This window comes from Chrysoperla carnea, chromosome 5, assembly GCF_905475395.1.
Source record: "Chrysoperla carnea chromosome 5, inChrCarn1.1, whole genome shotgun sequence".
NCBI lineage: Eukaryota > Metazoa > Arthropoda > Insecta > Neuroptera > Chrysopidae > Chrysoperla > Chrysoperla carnea.
The window spans coordinates 11779508-11798707 of record NC_058341.1 but is presented as its reverse complement, the minus strand read 5'-3'; the positions used below and the strand labels follow the sequence as shown (position 1 = coordinate 11798707).

The 19200-nt window shown below is 28.1% G+C and overlaps 1 protein-coding gene across 1 annotated transcript in view; it reads right to left on the bottom strand.

Annotated features, from left to right (window-relative positions):
- LOC123300516 (nuclear pore complex protein Nup88) overlaps positions 1-19200 on the bottom strand; it is a 162275-nt gene that overhangs the window by 54091 nt on the left and 88984 nt on the right. Inside the window, exon 2 of the mRNA XM_044883100.1 lies at positions 1548-1717. Coding sequence (XP_044739035.1) covers positions 1548-1717 — 170 coding nt within the window. The remainder of the gene's footprint in view (positions 1-1547; positions 1718-19200) is intronic.

Here is a 19200-nt window from a genome sequence, read left to right as displayed (position 1 = left end):
TTAATATACTCATATAATACTACAATTTGCGCATAATATGAGCTCTTACGGGTAAACAGTGATGTTTACGAAAAAATGTTTCAAACAAAAGTTTTTTATTTTTTTATAAACATTTTTTACATTTAAACTTTTGTTCTATCTCTAACAGTTTACAAGATGAGTCCTACCAAGACCAAATGGACCTATGTTGCTTATTTACGAACTCGACCTCACTTTTTACGTCTTCAGCACGTTATAAAAATTTCAGCTTAATATTTCTTTTAATTTTGAGTAATCGTGATGACAGACGGACAGACAGACAGACAATCGGAAATGAACTAATTAGGTGATTTTATGAAACCCTATACCAATTTTGTTCATAGCATCAATTTTTTTATGCGTTACAAACTTAGGACTAAACTTAGTATACCTTGGTATATTTCATATACATGGTATTATATAACAAGTAAGCGTATTTAAGGGTAGGATTTCTTTTGAATTGTAATTAGGACTTTTGTCATATTAATATTTTAGTTTGGTAGGTGGTATTTACTTACAGTTACCACTTTACCAGTTTAATTACCACACAGTTACATTACACATACAAATAAAACAGTGTTATGCTTTTTTTTATTTTTTAAATATTTTTGTTTAAGAATAAAATTATACTTAAAAATAAATAAATATTCACTTCATGGTTTTATGAAATAAAAATGTTTTTTTATAATTTTTATCTGTTTGTTATGTTGTTCGCATTTAAAATATTAATATAGATATTAAAAAATATTATTGTACTTAAATATTATATTGAAACCAGTTGAAATATTAGGGTTAAATTAATAAAAAGCAAGTGAAAAAAACAATTGACTGAGTTAATTGTTGAAATACCATGTATAGACAGTGTTGATGATGCAATGTTTGTTTTTTGACGTTACGTAAATAAAAAACGATATCCACTTTTAAATAGCCACACACACATAACTGATATTCCTATATTTATACATACTATAAAATTTGAACCTAATATGGGTCTTTTTCATAGTTTTTTAATGCGTTTTGTCGATTTGTTAGTGCCAAAAATTATAAAAAGTCTAGTTTTACCTATTCAACTGAACAAGTTCGGAGTTGGAAATGATATTTCGGGATCAAAACAATGATTTGGTAAAAATTTGAAAATATAATTTCGCCGCGATTTCACACGATCATCAGTGGCAATGCTATACAGAATTTAAAAGACGAATTTCTTGGTCGAACTATTAGTATTTTTGCAAAAGGTTTAATTCGGTATGCTGTGATCGTACAGGGTACAGCGAATATTCATATTATTCGTTTGTTAAGATAAAATGTTTAATGCTCTTGAATAAATACTTTTTGGAACTAGACAAAGTGGAATTAGGTTGTTATCTTTTTATCTAATCCCTTCTGGTAAAAATTATTATTAAAAAAAAAAAAATAGCTATACGAAAATCAATTAATTCATTTTAAACTTCATAAATTTCGCAATTATCTAGACCAATATCTGTCTTTCGAAAGAACATTATGTCTATTGATAAAACTTGACTACTCACCGACAATACACGATGTCTTTCCCATTTCCAAAGGCTGCATAAATCCCACCTCGTCGCGGTAACTCCAAAACACAGACACCACTTGGTCCAGCTAAAGCTGCATACGACACAACGGTATTTACACGAATTAACTCAACTTCAAATGAAATTGGTTGAGTAGGAAGTAATGTCTGAAAGAAATGAGGAAAAAAAATCTATTAATATTTAAAATAACAGATTAAATAAATCAATTTTAAATACATATTAAGAAAATAATTTCACGACGTAAAGGTACCATTAACTGTGTAGTCTTATATATCGTTATGTAAAAACCAATTACAAGCGAAACGAAGGAAAAACATCGACCTAAGTAATTGGTTTTATAATAAAATATACATAAAAAAGTAATATTAAAAAATAAATTTTTTATATTATTAATTTTTTTTTTAGAATATAAATATCTGTTTACCAATATATAAAAGATGCCTACACTTAAGACATCTTTTCATTATTGAAATGTTGCAATTTAGAATACCATAAAATTGCTATGAAAAATTTCGAGAATCTTGAAAGACCTGGCTATACTTTTTCAAGTAAAAATAAAACTTTGCTCGGCAAATCTCAAAAAAAAAAAGATGCTTGATTGCATTAAAAAGTGGATAATAATTTTTATTGTAATGTAAAATTTAAACCGTGGGATAGTTAATATTTGTCAAATTAGCTTCAAGAATGCATGTAGAGAAAACCCTTTGGATTTAACATGGAAATCAAAATTACTAACCACTTTAAAGGACATTAAAGTTTGTTGTTTTTGTTTTGTGATTTCGAAATTCTCGATAGTGTAATCAATTTTATAAAATTAAGTTAACGAAAAAACAATATCATAATGCGTTCATCTCCTAAACTAAAAAATTCAAGTAAAAAAAATGCCATAAAACAAAAATATTCCGGATAATTACCCTTACATGAGTCCCAAGCTATATAAATTACCTTGATATGTATATTATATATTATCTATAAGGTAAAAACGCTAGTAATAACGGAAAATTCTTAAAAATTGCATCTCAAAGATAATCCCTGTTATTGCGTAATTTAAATTGAACGAATAGCTGTTTATATGAGTAAAAAAAATATAAATATATTTAAAAAAAAAAACAGTTCTTCATTTACTACCTCTCATTTATATTGAGAAAATAGTATACGTACCAAGGTGTATAATTTTACTGTACAACCGTTTCAGAATGGAAGAAATAGAAATATAGATGCTTTCATACGTATTACTAGTCGCAATGTCCTGAATTGTTCGGGCAATGAAGAATGTGGAGGCCTGGTTCCGGAATTAAGCACATAAGTGATAACTAGCGAAAAACTGACATCAACGCTGAAAAGATTGACCCAAAATTAGTGGGTTTCAAAAAAAAATCCAATAAAATCGGATCAAAATTGCCTGTGTTATTAAAAAAATTGAATTTAAGTATGTAATTCTACTAAATTTGGGCCATACTTTTCAAATTTGTGGTCAAAATTAACCTAGCACTAATAGGTTTCAAGAATGTGGAGGTCTGGTTTCGAAATTAAGCACATAAGTGATAACTAGCGAAAAACTGACATCACAGCTGAAAAGAATGACCCAAAATTAGTGGGTTTCAAAAAAAATTCCAATAAGATCGGATCAAAATTGCCTGTGTTATTTAAATAAATCAAATTTTTGAACTTGATGACGTCATCAAAATTCAAAATATTTAATTTTGCTCTATTACATCGAAATTTTATCCAATTTTGACAAACTAAGTATGTAATTCTACTAAATTTGGGCCATACTTTTCAAATTTGGGGTCAAAGTTAACATAGCACTAATAGGTTTCAAGAATGTGGAGGTCTGGTTTCGGAATTAAGCAAATAAGTGATAACTAGCGAAAAACTGACATCACAGCTGAAAAGAATGACCCAAAATTAGTGGGTTTCAAAAAAAATTCCAATGAGATTCGATCAAATTTGCTTGTGTTACCAAAAAAATCGAATTTATATACCGAAATTATATATTTTTTAACTTTATAATTTTAGGGTAGTTGTCATTTTCACATGATTTGATTTTATGATTAAAGAATGCAATTTTAATTCACATGCAGAAATTTGATTGCTTTATTAGCGCGCATCTATGAATAGTTCACGTTATTCCTCTCAGCTTTAACATTCCATTTTCCCTACCTATGGAAATAAAAATTTGTTTTATAATAAATTATCGAAAATAACTATACCTTCAATCATAGAAAAGGCGTAACTTGCTAAAAGTTACTCTACTGTCATGTCAGTAAATTTAAGATTAAACGACATAATTCACGAATACTGCAATTGTAAAACAAAGTCAATAAACGAAGATTGTAATTTAAAGAGAAAAAAAAAGAAAGAGTAGATACGTTAATTTTGGTCTTTAAATTACCGGTGCTGCTATATTCACATACAATTTAATGTTTAAAAAAAATATAATGATTTTCCTTTGGCGCGCAAGTAGTTATAAATTATTGAAATTATTATATTAAAAAATCCATCTTATAAGTCAAAGAAGCTATTATCTATCTATGTGTAGAATATAGAAAGCCGAAGAAACCGAGCAGCACAATTGCCTTCAAGCAATGTTGTATATATATAGTTAAAAGATATAACCATTACGATTAAAGCTTTTTTTTTTTATAAAACGATGAAGAAGCGATATGGTTTCAGACAGATAGATATTATATAAATGATACCTTCTCTCCTATAATATCTACTGGTGCTAAGAAAAAATATATAAAAAAAAATAATACACCATCTCTTCTATCGGTCGGTATCCATCGTGTAACGACTTTCGCTGAACACATACACGGCGAGAATAAATGTGTCTATATGTGCAACGTATAGCAATTATCTATAGTCATTTTATGGCTTTTTTTTTCTTACTTTTATTTTTAGCACGGGGTTATTGAACAATTATTCATTACCATAAATATTATAAACAGTGTTTTTAAAAAGTTGCAGGAAAGAACGGGTCAAGGGATGGATTTTCATTGATAGTACAATAAAACTTTCATGCTAACAATAATTATATAAAGTTTTGACTTTTGTTTTATCTATGAACTTCTATGTAATATAATTGATAAATAAGAACACTGTATTTGAAAACTGGTAGGATTCAATGAGGGTGTCATAATTATAAGATTATCACAATTAAAATATCAATATTTTTTCAATCAATTCCGTCTAAAAGCATGGTTAAGGTTTAAGACAAAGAAAAAACGCAATATTTTCTGACAGCTCCACGATAGCTAGACGACAGCCGACAATTCTGACTCAATTTGGGGATTTGCCCCAAAACAAAACAGTATATGACTTTTTACTTTTTTATTTTCTTTTCATTTAACTAATTTTCACATTACTCGCGACTTATACCATCCAAAACTGATTAGTGGAGAATAAAAATTGGTAGATGAACCAAGGAAGCGGTGACTTTTTGAATATCTAGTATCGAAGAACATATTTTTCGTACTTTTATTTTTTGGAAAAGTAAACTTTTAATGTATGTATGATTTGGTAATATATCATATTAACTGCTAAATATTATTTTTATTAGGGTGATTTGTTACTTAAATATTTTATTATTATTATAATATTGTAATAATAATAAAAATTTTGTAATAAAAATAATGTTCAATTTTGAATTAAAACTTAGAAGATAAAATATGTGCTAGAAAAACGAACACTATCTAATAATAATTGCTAATATTTTATTTAAATGGGATATTTTAAAATTTCTATGTGCGGTAATAAATTTTCGATTTAAAGTTATTTCTTATATCGATAATATCTCATGATTCTAATTTAATTGAATATTCTGATTTAATATACACAAAAATGTATATATCGCTTCCCTTCTTCCATGGATAAACCAATAATTTGTTAGTACTTTATTTTTTCAAGTACTTTACTCTAAAAAAATCGATATATCAAACCAAATTTTGAAACCACTAGAAATAACTAGAAATCGTATACGTAGGAGTCGCATTCCGGACACTTTCTCAAACCGTCAATGAATCTCAATGCATGTGTTTACTATTATATTCATATCGAAAGCTTTTCATATATGCAAGTTAAATTTCGAATTTGATTAAAATAATATCAATGGACTGAAGACAACGCTAAAATTTAGGGTACTCCCTTCCAAAACTACTGAGATTATAAAAATGTGAAAATGCGAAAAAAAAACAGAGATAGTAAATAAAAAAAACATTTTCATTTAACATAATTTCACACGATGCTTATTTCACATCAGTACCTAGAATTTTTTTTTATTGAAACATTATTCAATTACAGTAGAATCTCGATAAGTTAAAGTCCAAGGGAAACAAAAAATATTTTAAGTTATAGAGGTTTTTAGTTATCAAGGGTCTATGTTATTGAATGCATCAGAAGGATGGGATGTTCTAAATTAGGGAATTCGGCATTTTTTTGTCTTTTACATTGAAGATTTCCTCCTGATTCTTGTTTCTTCAAGATTTCAGCTTCTTTTTTAATGATGAGAGACAATGTACTCTCATGTATTCCAAATTGAGCCGCAACTTCTTTCCTTTTCAATCCATTTTTCACTGCTTCTATAGCTTTTAATTTATCAGCGTAGGTGAGGGTTGTTAGTTTTCTTTTTGTACTCATTTTAAGACAGTTTTATCACACAGTAAGTAAAGCGATGTTTCCAGAACAACAATCAAAAAACTTATGATGCAAGTAAGTCGTTGTCACAAAGCTAACCACCGCAAAGCTTTGAAGAATTTAGATAAAGCAAACAATAGGTAATGTTATTGTTTACGTTAACAAGTAAAAACGTGCAAGCAATAAATATCGAAACCATTTGTTTTGACACTCTTTCAAAATGACTCATTCACACAATTTTATGTTATAGAGGTTGTGGAAACATTTCTTTTAGTTACTGAGGGCCTAACAGAAATTATTTATTTAAGTTATAGAGGTTGCGTATTTTAAGCTATAGAGGTTTTGGGCTCTGATGGGAAGGGAACGTAGTATTTTTTGAAGTAACTAAGGTTTTTATTTTACCGAGGTTTAACTTATCGAGATTCTACTGTATTATTAAAAAAGTTTTTCTCGTCTATATTATAAAATTGAAAATTAAAATTATTATTATTTTTTTTTATGAAAATAACGACGTTTATATGAACGATCCACGATTTAAATTGTATAAAAAAAAAGGAAAAAGAAAACTTCAATGAATTTTTAATAGACATTTTCTTACACAAGCGTTCGTTCGCTGCCGTGGTTGATGATGGGAAATATTTTATAATTTTTTCTTCCTCCTCCAGAGTATATACATAAATATAGATTTAAATAATCAGTTATTAAGTTTTTCTTGATTGTATTTTTTATTTTCTCGAACAAAGTTTTCATTTTTTCAAAAATTAATTTCCCTTTTTTTTTGTTTTGCTCGAATAACAATGTTCAGTGTAATGATTGATAATTTAATTTAAAATACCTTATAAAAAACTTATTTTTCTTTTATAGATGATGAAAAATCTATGATTAAACGGTTTTAATGGAAAAAATTGTTATTCAAATTAATATATATTCTATATTCACAATGATAAGTTTATATTTCTATCCCAGGTTTCAAAATGTACTGATTAGGTACTAACTCATATTAAACTAACGAAAGTTAGTTTAAACAGGCACAAACAGGCTCGAAAATTGAACCGAAATTAATATTTTTTTTCTTACATCTTAACTCTCGTGATGAGAGAAATTCTCACAATTTCTGAAGACCTTATAGAAGAAACATATTTTAGAAAACTGTATGAAAAGATTTTCATTACGTTCATTGAATTGTCCAAGTAATTCAGAATTTTAAAAACTTTAAATAACTGTAGAACAAAAAAATATCGCTATTAATTTAAAAACTACTTATAATTGCAAAATATTGATGGTAAAAATCTACTAGAAAAATATATCTGGTAGAAAACTCTCTTAGTTGCAATATTTTTGTATTTTATTCATAAAGGTAAGCAAAATGCACCTATTCTGAGGGTTGTAAGCGTAGATAGGTAAAAAAATATTGTAACGTTTGTTTGTTTCATTCATTCAATGCCTTGATTTTAATTATAATTAGGTAAAAAACTTTTATTAGCTTTCTGATCGAAAGTTGTCGCATTTGTTTCGAAATTTTTAAAAAATTTTATGATTATTTTAATCGGCTTTTTGGAATATCCATAAAGGTAAGTTTGGTAATAAAAAAATTCAGGTTTAATCAAGTTAAAAAGGTACACTGCAAAAAAAAGTTTTTAATATCAACCGATATGAGGTTGTCTCAACCACATCGCGAAAGCAAATATGGCAAATGGAGCCACGAATGTGATACAATTACCGTACGGTGTTGAGTAGTGAAGTTGATACAACCGCATGAGTTGTTTGTATGACAGTAATATACTGTCAAACAAATTTCAAACATTGCTGTTTTGAAATGCAACATAGTATTAAACAATCGTTCTTTAATTGGTTCTGCTACTTATAAATATATAACAAAAAAGTGATGTGATTGACACAATCGCATGATCAGACCGGATAAATTTAGGTTATGTTTCTATTCTAAGAATAGGTTTATTAAAAACAAAATTGCTTCGAGTCTGACTTGAATCAGCGACCTATGGATTACTATTGATTTTAGTGTCAAATCGCTTGATTTCAAAACTAAATTTGGCATTCGATCCACAATTAAAACCTCAAATTAACCTTTACCTTCAATCCTCCAATAAAAAGATAAAATGAATCATATAGAATTTCCACTTTATTATAGGCTCTTCGTTTGAATTTTAAGGTCTTGTATTGAGAAAGTAATTGATCTGACTTCTAAACTACGTATTCATAGCTTGTTTTTTTAGTTTATAAACAAATTTTGTAACAGTTACAATATACAATTACGATTTTTATATATTTTTTTATTTGTGTACATACCTAGTAGTAGGTAGTGGTAGTTATAGTATGTACAAATGCAAATAAAAAATTTATATACTACTAAAATATTATATAGAATTACTAATTACTTTTAGTTTTTTCTGATATATATTTTATAATTAATTAAAAAAAAAATAAAAAAAATTCTTAGCTACTATAAACACCATTAAAAGTTTTTAATAAAATAGAAACAGTAAATACTATGCACTGTTTTTTAATTTGCATTATAGATTCATAAAAAATGCTTCAAAATCATTTTTTGCTTTAAGGATGTTCCAGCATGGTATTTGCAGTTTCTATGTTAAAGCAATGGTACAATTTTTTTTTCGACAGAATTTAACGAAAAATTAAATTTAAGAATTTAATAATGCTTACTATTAATTCCCAAAGTTTCAGAAATTTTGACCGTTTAAAATGGGAAATAATTATGCCAACGTCCCAATTTCGATCAATTTACGTCAAAATTAATATCTCGAAAGTGAAAATTAATTTCTAAATTTTTTTTTTTAGAATTGTATTGTATAAACATTTTTTTCTACTTTTTCTTCAATATATAATAATATCATAAAAAATAGTTGGAGAGACCGGACATTTTACATGCTTTAAATGGGACATGAACCTCAAAATCGCGAGCTTTGTCTTTAAATATCTCGCGATCTAAACGGTCAAAAATTATGAAATTTTAGGAATTCATAAATAAAGCTATTATAAACCCGAGAAAAAAAATTAGGCCAAATCTGTCGAAAAGTGATTTCATGCTGGTACTACCTTAATAACGTTTCTCAACTTTTTAGTGATAAATAATAATCTTAATGATTAATAAGTAAATTAATTTGTGGAAGAATCTGGAATTATAAGGTAGCTTTGTAAATTAAAAAATTTCTAGAAAAATAGTTTTAATGCACAACTGAAAATATACTGAAATATTTTTTATCTATTTTTGTAATAAGTAAGGATTGCGTTCACAATAATGATTTGTGGGATAAAACAATGAAATGCTTATGATGACTCGCCAATATCAAAGAATCCGTAGCTCATTTTTATTTGTGGATTTCTAGACCTAAAAATCTACTTTTATCTCTTTCACTCATATTAAAGGAATGTAACTTCAATACGAATTTATTAAAAATCTTATTTTGGTGAACGAACCACCCACCATTAACCCACCCATAAAGGGTAGACGTTTATTTATTAGTGTGGGCGTGTTTTTAAGTTCCAAATAAAACAATAAAACGAAATCTTTCCTGAAGATAATTTAATTCCATTTATTAATTAACATTTCTAACATTCAAATGACAGTGACCGTTGGAAAAATTATTAAAATATCTTTTTAAAGTTTATATACGAAAAACAGAATGTATAGAATAAGATGTGAAATTTCTCAAAGAATTGAAGGCCTAATAATCAACTTTTAACGTGAAAGTTGGGTTGTATATTAAGTATAAATACAAGTGAAATTTACAAAATTTCCGTCCAATTTTTCAGGTACAGAGCCTTAAACTCGCACTTGAAACATAACTAAGAACATTCTTTATTACATTACCTCTTTCCTTAGAGCCATCTCCAAACTAAACCAATTTTGAGAATCAGAGCCTACTTTTTAAATTGATCCGATTACGGAATTCTAAGCTCGCACTCGAAACATAGCTAAGTGCACTCACCATTAAATTATCTTTCAAACGAAACAAAAAATCCAAATCGGTTAATTCGTTTAGACACTACGATGCCACAGACAGACAGACACACATATCGTTCAAACTTATAACACTCCTTTTTTTGGTTCGGGGCTAAAAAAAAGAATAGTTTTATTCTTCAATTTCGACAAATGGCTACTGATATCCAAGGAAGCGTACATCTTAGTCAAGTCGCAATATTAACTCTCACATGAAGAACTCTAATTTCATATTACATTCAATTTAGATCTAAATGATCTTTATTTTCTTTCCAGAATTGTGTTTTGTTACTAGCTTGTGTTAGATTTGTAAAAGAAATAAGATGATAAGACAAATGACTTTATTATTATCATTTTACAAACAAATGTAGGTAGATAAATATGTAATGTTGGTATAAACTTATTATTATTATTATTATTATTATTTGTGAAGTTATGTTGGTACTGGTAGTACAATACCTACAGGTAGAGGTAGCTAATGGAATATATTATATGATAGAAAAACTGTAAAAGAAAATAAATAAATGAAAATGGAATTGAAAATACAATAAAACATTTTATACACTATTTCAACAACGATGTCCCATAATTCTATAGAATCTATAAGTGAAATTTACAAAACTTAAAAAACGCCCGACAGATTTTTCGGCTACGGAACCCTAAATTCGCACTTGAAACATAGCTAAGAATACTCTCCATTAAATTGCCATACAAACAAAGCCAAAAAAATTCAAAATCGGTTCATCCGTTTAGGCGCTACGATGCCACAGACACACACACACACAGCGGTCAACCTTTTTGTAAGTTCGAGGGTTAAATAGTATTTTTCTTCGAAAACTTTTCACATTTTCATATTCTTCACTTCAATTAATATCATATTTTCAAATTCATTGTGAGGCCTAATAAATTGTATTAAAACTATCAATTATCAATCAATTATAACTATTGTTATTAAAAATTTTCAATTAACTGAATTCAAATCGGGGTACTATTTGCTGGGTGGTTTTTAGCGCAATGAGAAAATATCTTTATTAATGATTTTTTAATGAAATAAAATTCTCTGCATTTCTATAAAGATATGTCGCTAGACCCCCGTTAGTCAATGAACCAAGGGTAAAAAATGATGTGATGTTCAAAGTTCAAGGTTTGCTTAATTTTTCAAATAGCTTATGCTAAGTCAGATTTCTGGGTAAGTCACAATGTAGACTTGATACAGGTAAAATGTGATCATTCCAAAGAATTGCTTATCAATAAATTTCTAGAAAAAGAACAATATTTTCGGATATAAGCGTAATTAAGAATTCATTTGCGAACTATAAGCCGCTCTTGAGAGAAATAAGACTAGGAAAGGATAAGATTAGGTGCGGACAGAAACGTGGTAAAACAGTAAATGCTCTCTCTTACAAGCGTCAACGGCAGGTCAGACAAGAATGCTGAACTCTTGGATAAAATAGTGCATCCATAACTATTAGAGGAACTAGCAAAGTGAGGATGGACGCTTTTCGTTACCTGGTCCTCTCAATAAACAGACTGGTATAATTGGATCAGCAACTCTTTGACCATTCCCTCGAAGTCTTGAACTTTTGTTAGCAACGACGAACATATAATTGAAAATGAACTATACAAGTACATTATTATTACAATAAACATGATTTTGTTGGCAATTATGATTTAAATAGTCTTTTATTTTATGCTAAATACTGATATTAAATATTAAAAATGATTCGTCTCCGGTTAATTTCACGGACTAAAAGATACGCTTTCATAATAATAACAAAAACGGTATATTATATAATAATGTATATATATTATATAGTGTATAATAATATATAGCTTTGGTAGTTATATAACCATATATATACAATAATATAATATATATTAGATAATAATTTCAATCAGCGTCATCATCACACAAAGTGACTTTATTTTCTCTTAGAAGTGAAATCTGCTTTATGAGTTGAGATAGAATAATAAACATTTACCTCTCTCTACTTATACATTATATAATTTTAATATAATGATTATTTTTTTATAAAAATAATAACGTATTTAAATTATTTTTAATATTCTATTATTTTAAATGTTTTCATCTTTTTAGGTAAAAGTTAATTGTTTCTTAATAATATGTTTCATTTTTACAAATATTATTTAGTTTAAGTTATCAAGACGTTAAATTCGTACAAAAGAAAATTTAAGATAAATTGATGCTTAATAAACTACGCGGTTCAGTACCAGCCTCTTTGGAACCTCCCCCACCTTTCATGTGCCTACTGGAGCACCTCCCCCCCACTCGGATGGAAAGTAGTTTTATATTATTTTTATGACCAATGTCTTTGAATAAGAGTTATTTAATGCTTCAAATTTATGTATGTTTCCATTTCTCAATATAAAGTAGGCTAAAAATTCAGATCATCATCTGCCTCCAGAATAATATCGCTACGAAATATACAACATAAAAAAAACAAGAACTATAGTATCGAATATTTTAAAAGAGAACAACTTGAAAAATAAAGTAAATTTATATATTTTGGAGTGTTTTTAAATACGTTGTAACAATTAAAGCTAGAAAAATGACACACGATACACAAACAAACAAAAACTTCATAATGAAACGAAGAACTTTATCGAATGGTATTACAAGACAAAACACACAAAAAAAAATATTCTTACATTATTTAAAAATAATATTAATAAGTCGGATTACAGTCCCTTTCATTATAGAGAATAAGAAAATATCTATTTATATTATTTATACTTTTTTATTTGTGTGTGGTTGGTATTAAGAACCTGTGTAAAACAACAACAATACCCACCCAATCCACTTTTACCCATTTTCCTCTATAAACAACATTGAATGGTTCACACAAAGTCGTCTAATGTTATCAATAAAATATATTTCTGTGTTTTTACTTCCTTGTTCAAAGTTAACGAAATATTGTTATCGCGAACAAAATTCGAAGGTGAGTTTTCAAAAAAAAGTATCAATTTTGAGCATCTCTGAGTTCATATCGATTAGTTTTGGAATGACATATGTATTCAAGTGTGTACGTATTTGGCATAGCTCCCAAATCCATGGCGGAATGTCGCATGGCGAACACTGGTGGATATGTTTAAATATCACAGGATATTCATGTAATTGGAAAATTCTGACTTCTTACACTTATGCATTTCTGACTTCTTATACTTATGCAATAACAGATAGCGTTAGTTATCGACTTTGTTCACTTTTACTAACAGATGGTGTTTGAGCATGTGACTCTCTTTAGGAAGTATTACAAACGAAATCATAGACGTATTCATGTCGAAACGGCTTATATTGCGCTTGCGTTTAGAATCCGTTAAACAACATACGTACTGTAATTGTCAAATAGGCTTTAGCCGAGGAAAGTTGAAGTTCTTGATCTATAAACGTTATACTTTTGTACTTCTTTGTGTGTAGAGACATCAAAAAATTTACATTGTCAGATTACAAAAGAAATATTCTTTTTGGCTATAACTGGATCAATTTCGTCTAATTTCAAAGCGAACAAGGAAGTCATATGGTGTCTATATCAGGTTTTTTTCTGAGTGTTGTTTTCTTGTTTGGTGTTCGTTCACCATTCAATGATTTGTTGTATTATTTATGATTAAACTCAAACAATGAACATAAAAAAAAAAAAAAAAACAGAAAAAAAAAAACAACAAAGTAGAAAACTTGAAATGGTAACAAGCATTATTTCTCTCCTCTCTCTGCTACTGCTACTACTGAATGAAAAGTAGAAAATCCCAGATGAAAAATACAAATAATAAAAACCTAAGTCTTATAATATAATACAAATGCAAATCATTTTATTAAGTATGTTTATTCTAATTCATTAAGAATAAATAGTACAGGAGTTTTCCTTGTCGATTTCGAAAGTTTGATAGATAATTTTGGAACAAAAATTATGGAAATAGTATTTATAAACGTATTACTTGTATATTTTAAGATCAGTTCCATGAATTTTATAAATGAACTCTATGAAGCTGATGTCCCGAAAACTATAATTTAGCTTGGAATTTAGATGTTGGCGTTGTTTTTGCGAAGTCCAAATTAAGTTGAAATTATGCTTCCATGAATATTGGACCTTAACTTGGATAAAATTTAAGTGGTTAAATGTAAAAATTGCTTTGTAATTTAATTAAATGCAATGCCATTTAAAAGGATTTAAAATTTGAGCTCCGAAAATCTCGGATCAAATTTTAGACTGTGCCATAACTTTCGTCAGGTAAAATAAAGAATTTTAAATCACGAAACCTCTTGAAAACTCAGAAAACTAAGAAAAACAATTTTGCAAGAATAATTTTAAGGTTTAAAAAAAACCCATGATACCGCTCGATATTCGATCCGAATTACGTTTCTCCTTATCTCTAGAATCAGGACCATAATCTTTTCTAGGTTCAAATTAGTCTTAAGCCAAATTTCGGAATACAGCAAGTGAAAGAGAAAAATTTTGGAAAATAATTTCCTATTGTAAGCAGATTTATTTTAATTTTTTTTCTTTTTAGAAAATTATTAAGATTCAGGTTTTAATATTTGCATATTTCGTGAAACACAATATAAAATAATATAATGGAATAAATAAATACTTAGACAGACAAGAAAAATGTTATAGAATTAATTCAAGCCCTATTTATTATTCTCTAAGGTAGAAGTACATATTAACTATACGAACTCTATACGATCAAATCTTCCTAAATCTTACTCATTCCACTTAGACTCAGTTTTTTTTCCATAGATATCGTGTCTCTTTTAATATTAAAGTGGCAGTTGAGAGGGGGGAGTATATTTTAGTAATACCTATTCATATTCATACACATATTATACAACAAGTTTTCCGGTCACCCATTAGCTATAAACACAGTATAATATGCATATCAAGTAAATATTGCATACATAAATATTCATTTAACAGTATGATCAGGAAAACCTGTCATTTCGCAAGAAGAAAATGTCTTCGTATTCCAAAACTACCCGAAATATTAAAAAAAAAACGGACTAAGGCTTTTAAGTCAAGTTTTAGTTTGCATATTTTTGCCTTGCCAAAATTTTGTAAATCATTTCTTAGTTTAGCGAGGCTTTGCAGAAATCTTAACCAGTTCTAATGAATCAAATTTATTTCCCATTTATATCTGGTTGCTGTTACTTCGGTAGAAAAACAGTGGATTTCTCTCTTTTGCCGAGAGAGAAAAGGTGTCTTACTTATAAAAATATATAGATTGAGAATCCCTGTTTATTAATTACTAGCTGCGAATTACCCACTTCGCAGGGTAACAACAATTTTAAATAATCTTTCACTTCATTTTGTCACTTACCCTCCTTTTGTTCACAATTTCGTCAACATCACATTAACCTCTAAAATGATCAATGTTTCTCTTCTATATTATGTATGTATTATACATAAAAAAAACTTTCTCTTGGATCACTCTATCCATTAGAAAGAACCGCATCCAAATCCGTTGCGTAGTTTTAAAGATCTAAGCATACATAAGGGCATCGGAGAGAGCAGGAAGCGACTTTGTTTTGTATATTTATGTACTATTTCTCCAATTGAAGATATGACGTTAGTCATTTCTTTGGATTTTGAAATTGAGCCTTGTAAAGCTGATATTCCGAGAACCCTAATTTGGATCTGATTTTAACTAATATAGCCGTTTTTCTTGTTTCAAATTAGTCCGATACTACCCTTCTTATAAAGCCTATTTTTCACATTAACGGTTAACTCCACAAATTTTTCAGAAATATATTTTAAGATTGGATTTTGTACTTCATGTTTCGTTAAAAAATGTAAAGAAAATAAAAAATCACATTCTATAAAAAAATATTTCGAATATTAAATGAATATACTTTCTAAATATTAGGCAAGTGTTCGACTGCCGATGCCATTGAAATGCCCTAGGGATCACAAAATAATTACGGGACTTTAAAAAAAAAAGAAGAAAACTTCTGTCAGGAACGCCATAACATTCGTTACATGTTGATGACTCCTCGTTAAGTAAGGTGATATATATATTCAATGAATGTTGTAAGGGTCGGATCGGGGCGGGAAGGAGGAAGGTAGAAGTTTGATGATGTTTTTTCATTCTTGAAAAATACCTTTCTACCTACATGTTATGTTGTGGCCCTTAGCGTAATCAATTTACTCATACCAAGGTAACAACAAAAAATTCCTTTTTTGTAATAATTTTGATGATTTCATTCATATATACCAAGCCTATGTTGCGTTCGTTATTGTCGTCATATTTAAGAGTATAATCCTGTTTTATGTGTCGATTTTTCTTTTAGTTCTTAGCTTCCTTGTAACAAGTTCTGATTTTCATCCCGAAAATCTATATCTAGTCAATTATAACTAATTTTTAAAGTTTACTCAATTTTGAATAAAAAACGGACTGTTTTAAGCAATGCTAGAAATTGTCGGTGTAATTGGATGGTCATTGGTCGAGTATTTTATACGGTATCGTTATAAAACCTTGTTGGAACCCAAGTTTTTGGAGGCTCCAGAACTAAGTCATCAAATAAAGCATTACAGTGTTAGTAATGTTTTATTTTCCCTATATATTCCAAAAAGAAAGCCAACAAAAATTTTTGAAGTTTTTGGGATATTTAAAGCGTATCGATAATAACGAAAACAAAAATTTGATATCAGAAATACGGAAAATATCATAAAAAGTCTCTTCGGGATTTAGATAAAAATTTGCTTTCATTAATAAAACCCTAAAATATAAAAATCCATTGTATTGTTGAAAAGAAGAGGACGCCAACCTAGTCAGAAAACTATTGATGCAGTTCCTTAAGTTCAAATTCTTTACGACATGCTTTTTGATGTATACATAGATGTATGTATTCCAGAGTCAATATACATTAATTTTTATAGTATACACATTTCTACGCTTGCACACAAATATGATTAAAAACAAACTTTAAGCACAAGAAAAATAACTTGTAATAAACGTAATATTTTATCCATGTTTATTTAGGATTGGGTAGTGTTTTGTGGTTTTTTGACTTTTTATGTATCTACGAATATGATTTTCTTGTTTTTATATATTTATTTCTATATTTTACATTCAGAAATTCACAAAATTAAATTATTAATACGAAAGAAAAATTATTTCATTTTAAACTGAACAGTTTTGATTTATGTAGCTTAATCAAAATATCTGCAACATATTTTGGTCCCAATATGATTTCTTGAGGCACTTCTATTATAACAGCTTTCCCACCGGTTTTATGTGATACCTCAAACTGGACAAATGCAGCATGCTAGTAAAATGCTAAGGAAACATGAAAAACGAGTTGAAAAAAAATGTTTTTAAAAAGTACCATTTTTGGGAATGCACATTAGTAAACGGAACCGCTATCAAAATACAGCCATCTTAAAGTCAATATTCCGTGACGTCGCTAGTTCATATCTAAGCTTCGAGAATAATATTTTCAAAATATAAAATAGAAATTACAACAAAAAACAAGTAAAAATTTACTTCATAAACAATTTCAGGGTTAAACATTTTTATAAATATTTTAAAAATAATAAAAAATTTATTTTTATAAAAGTCTTCGACAACAAGAACAAAATACAATGTCGTAAAATGAACAAAAACCATGAAAATTTTTTATTCAATATTCTCATCTCATTTTCATACTTCTTATAAAATTTATATTTGAAGTTAATTAACCGTTTTAAAATGAATAAATAAATAAAACAACAGATTTTAAAAAATAAGTAAAAAAAAAATAGGTACTTTTTTTCATTTACAAAGTATTATCAAACATTTTAATTTCGCAATAAAAATAAATTGGAAAAGTGTTGACCAAGATCATGGATTTAGAGATTCGATAGTTAATAAATTGAGTTACTATGAGGTTCAATACCTGTTCGAAGAAATTAATTTTTTGTGTCCATTTAGGACTGGAGAAAGGTTTCACAGACAAAAGGGTTTAACGCAAGAAAATTGCTCTTCAACCAAGAATATTTTTGCATTTTAAAGAAAGATATTTATGGAGTAAGAAGAAATTTACTAGAAACCCGAAAATTTTCTTTGAAAGAAAATTTTTGCCTTCCTTTAAATAAGAAAAAAAATATTATTGAGCCAAGAAAACCATTTCTTCTGTACATCAAACTCGAAGATTGAAGCTTGCAAATTTTTAAAAGTCAAATCATCAAGAATGAAAATTTAAACAACCGAAAAAATACTGTAATATACGAAAAAGCATCGTTTATTTCGACTATCGATCAATGAATTTGTTTTACAGCAAAATTAGATTGGAATAGAAGTGGTAATATAAAAGTTTCAAAGAAAACGGTTTAAAAGTCCCTGAAAATCACTTCTTAGAAAACATTTACAAAAAACTCATAAGGGATAAGTTACCTCGTGACAATTTTACGATTTTTAATCAATCGGAAATGAAAACATACTCCTTTCAACACATTTATTAAGTTTTATTCCTAAAGAGAACAGAAAAAATATCAAGATCGTAAATTTATGGATGAAAACATAATTTTTTTTGCGTTGTTTTTATTTGCTTGAATTAATCTCTTACTAAAAAAATAATAAAACGTGAAAAAAAAACTTATTTTTTATTATTTAACACCATCATATGACCAAAATAAATTTGGGATGAGTGTGTTGATGGGCAAGAAGATATTATTCAAAGGCAAAGAGGACATGGATGGTATAGTTTAAGAGGTCTCATCAATCCACCACACCAAAGAGTGAAGTGATATAAAGTACCCTTTTAAAAAATTGGGTATCCGTTTACACGCTAGCGGTAAAATTCTGAATATCAACCGATCTGAGGTTGTCTGAACCTTATCGCGAGATCAAATACGGAAAATGGAGCGACGAATGTACTACAACTAACGTACGGGGTTCAGTGGTGTAGTTGACACAAACGGATGAGTTGTTTGTATGAAAGTAATATACTGTCTAACAAATTTCAAATATTGTTGCTTTGGAATGCAACATTGTTTTAAACAATCTTTTTTTTGATTGGTT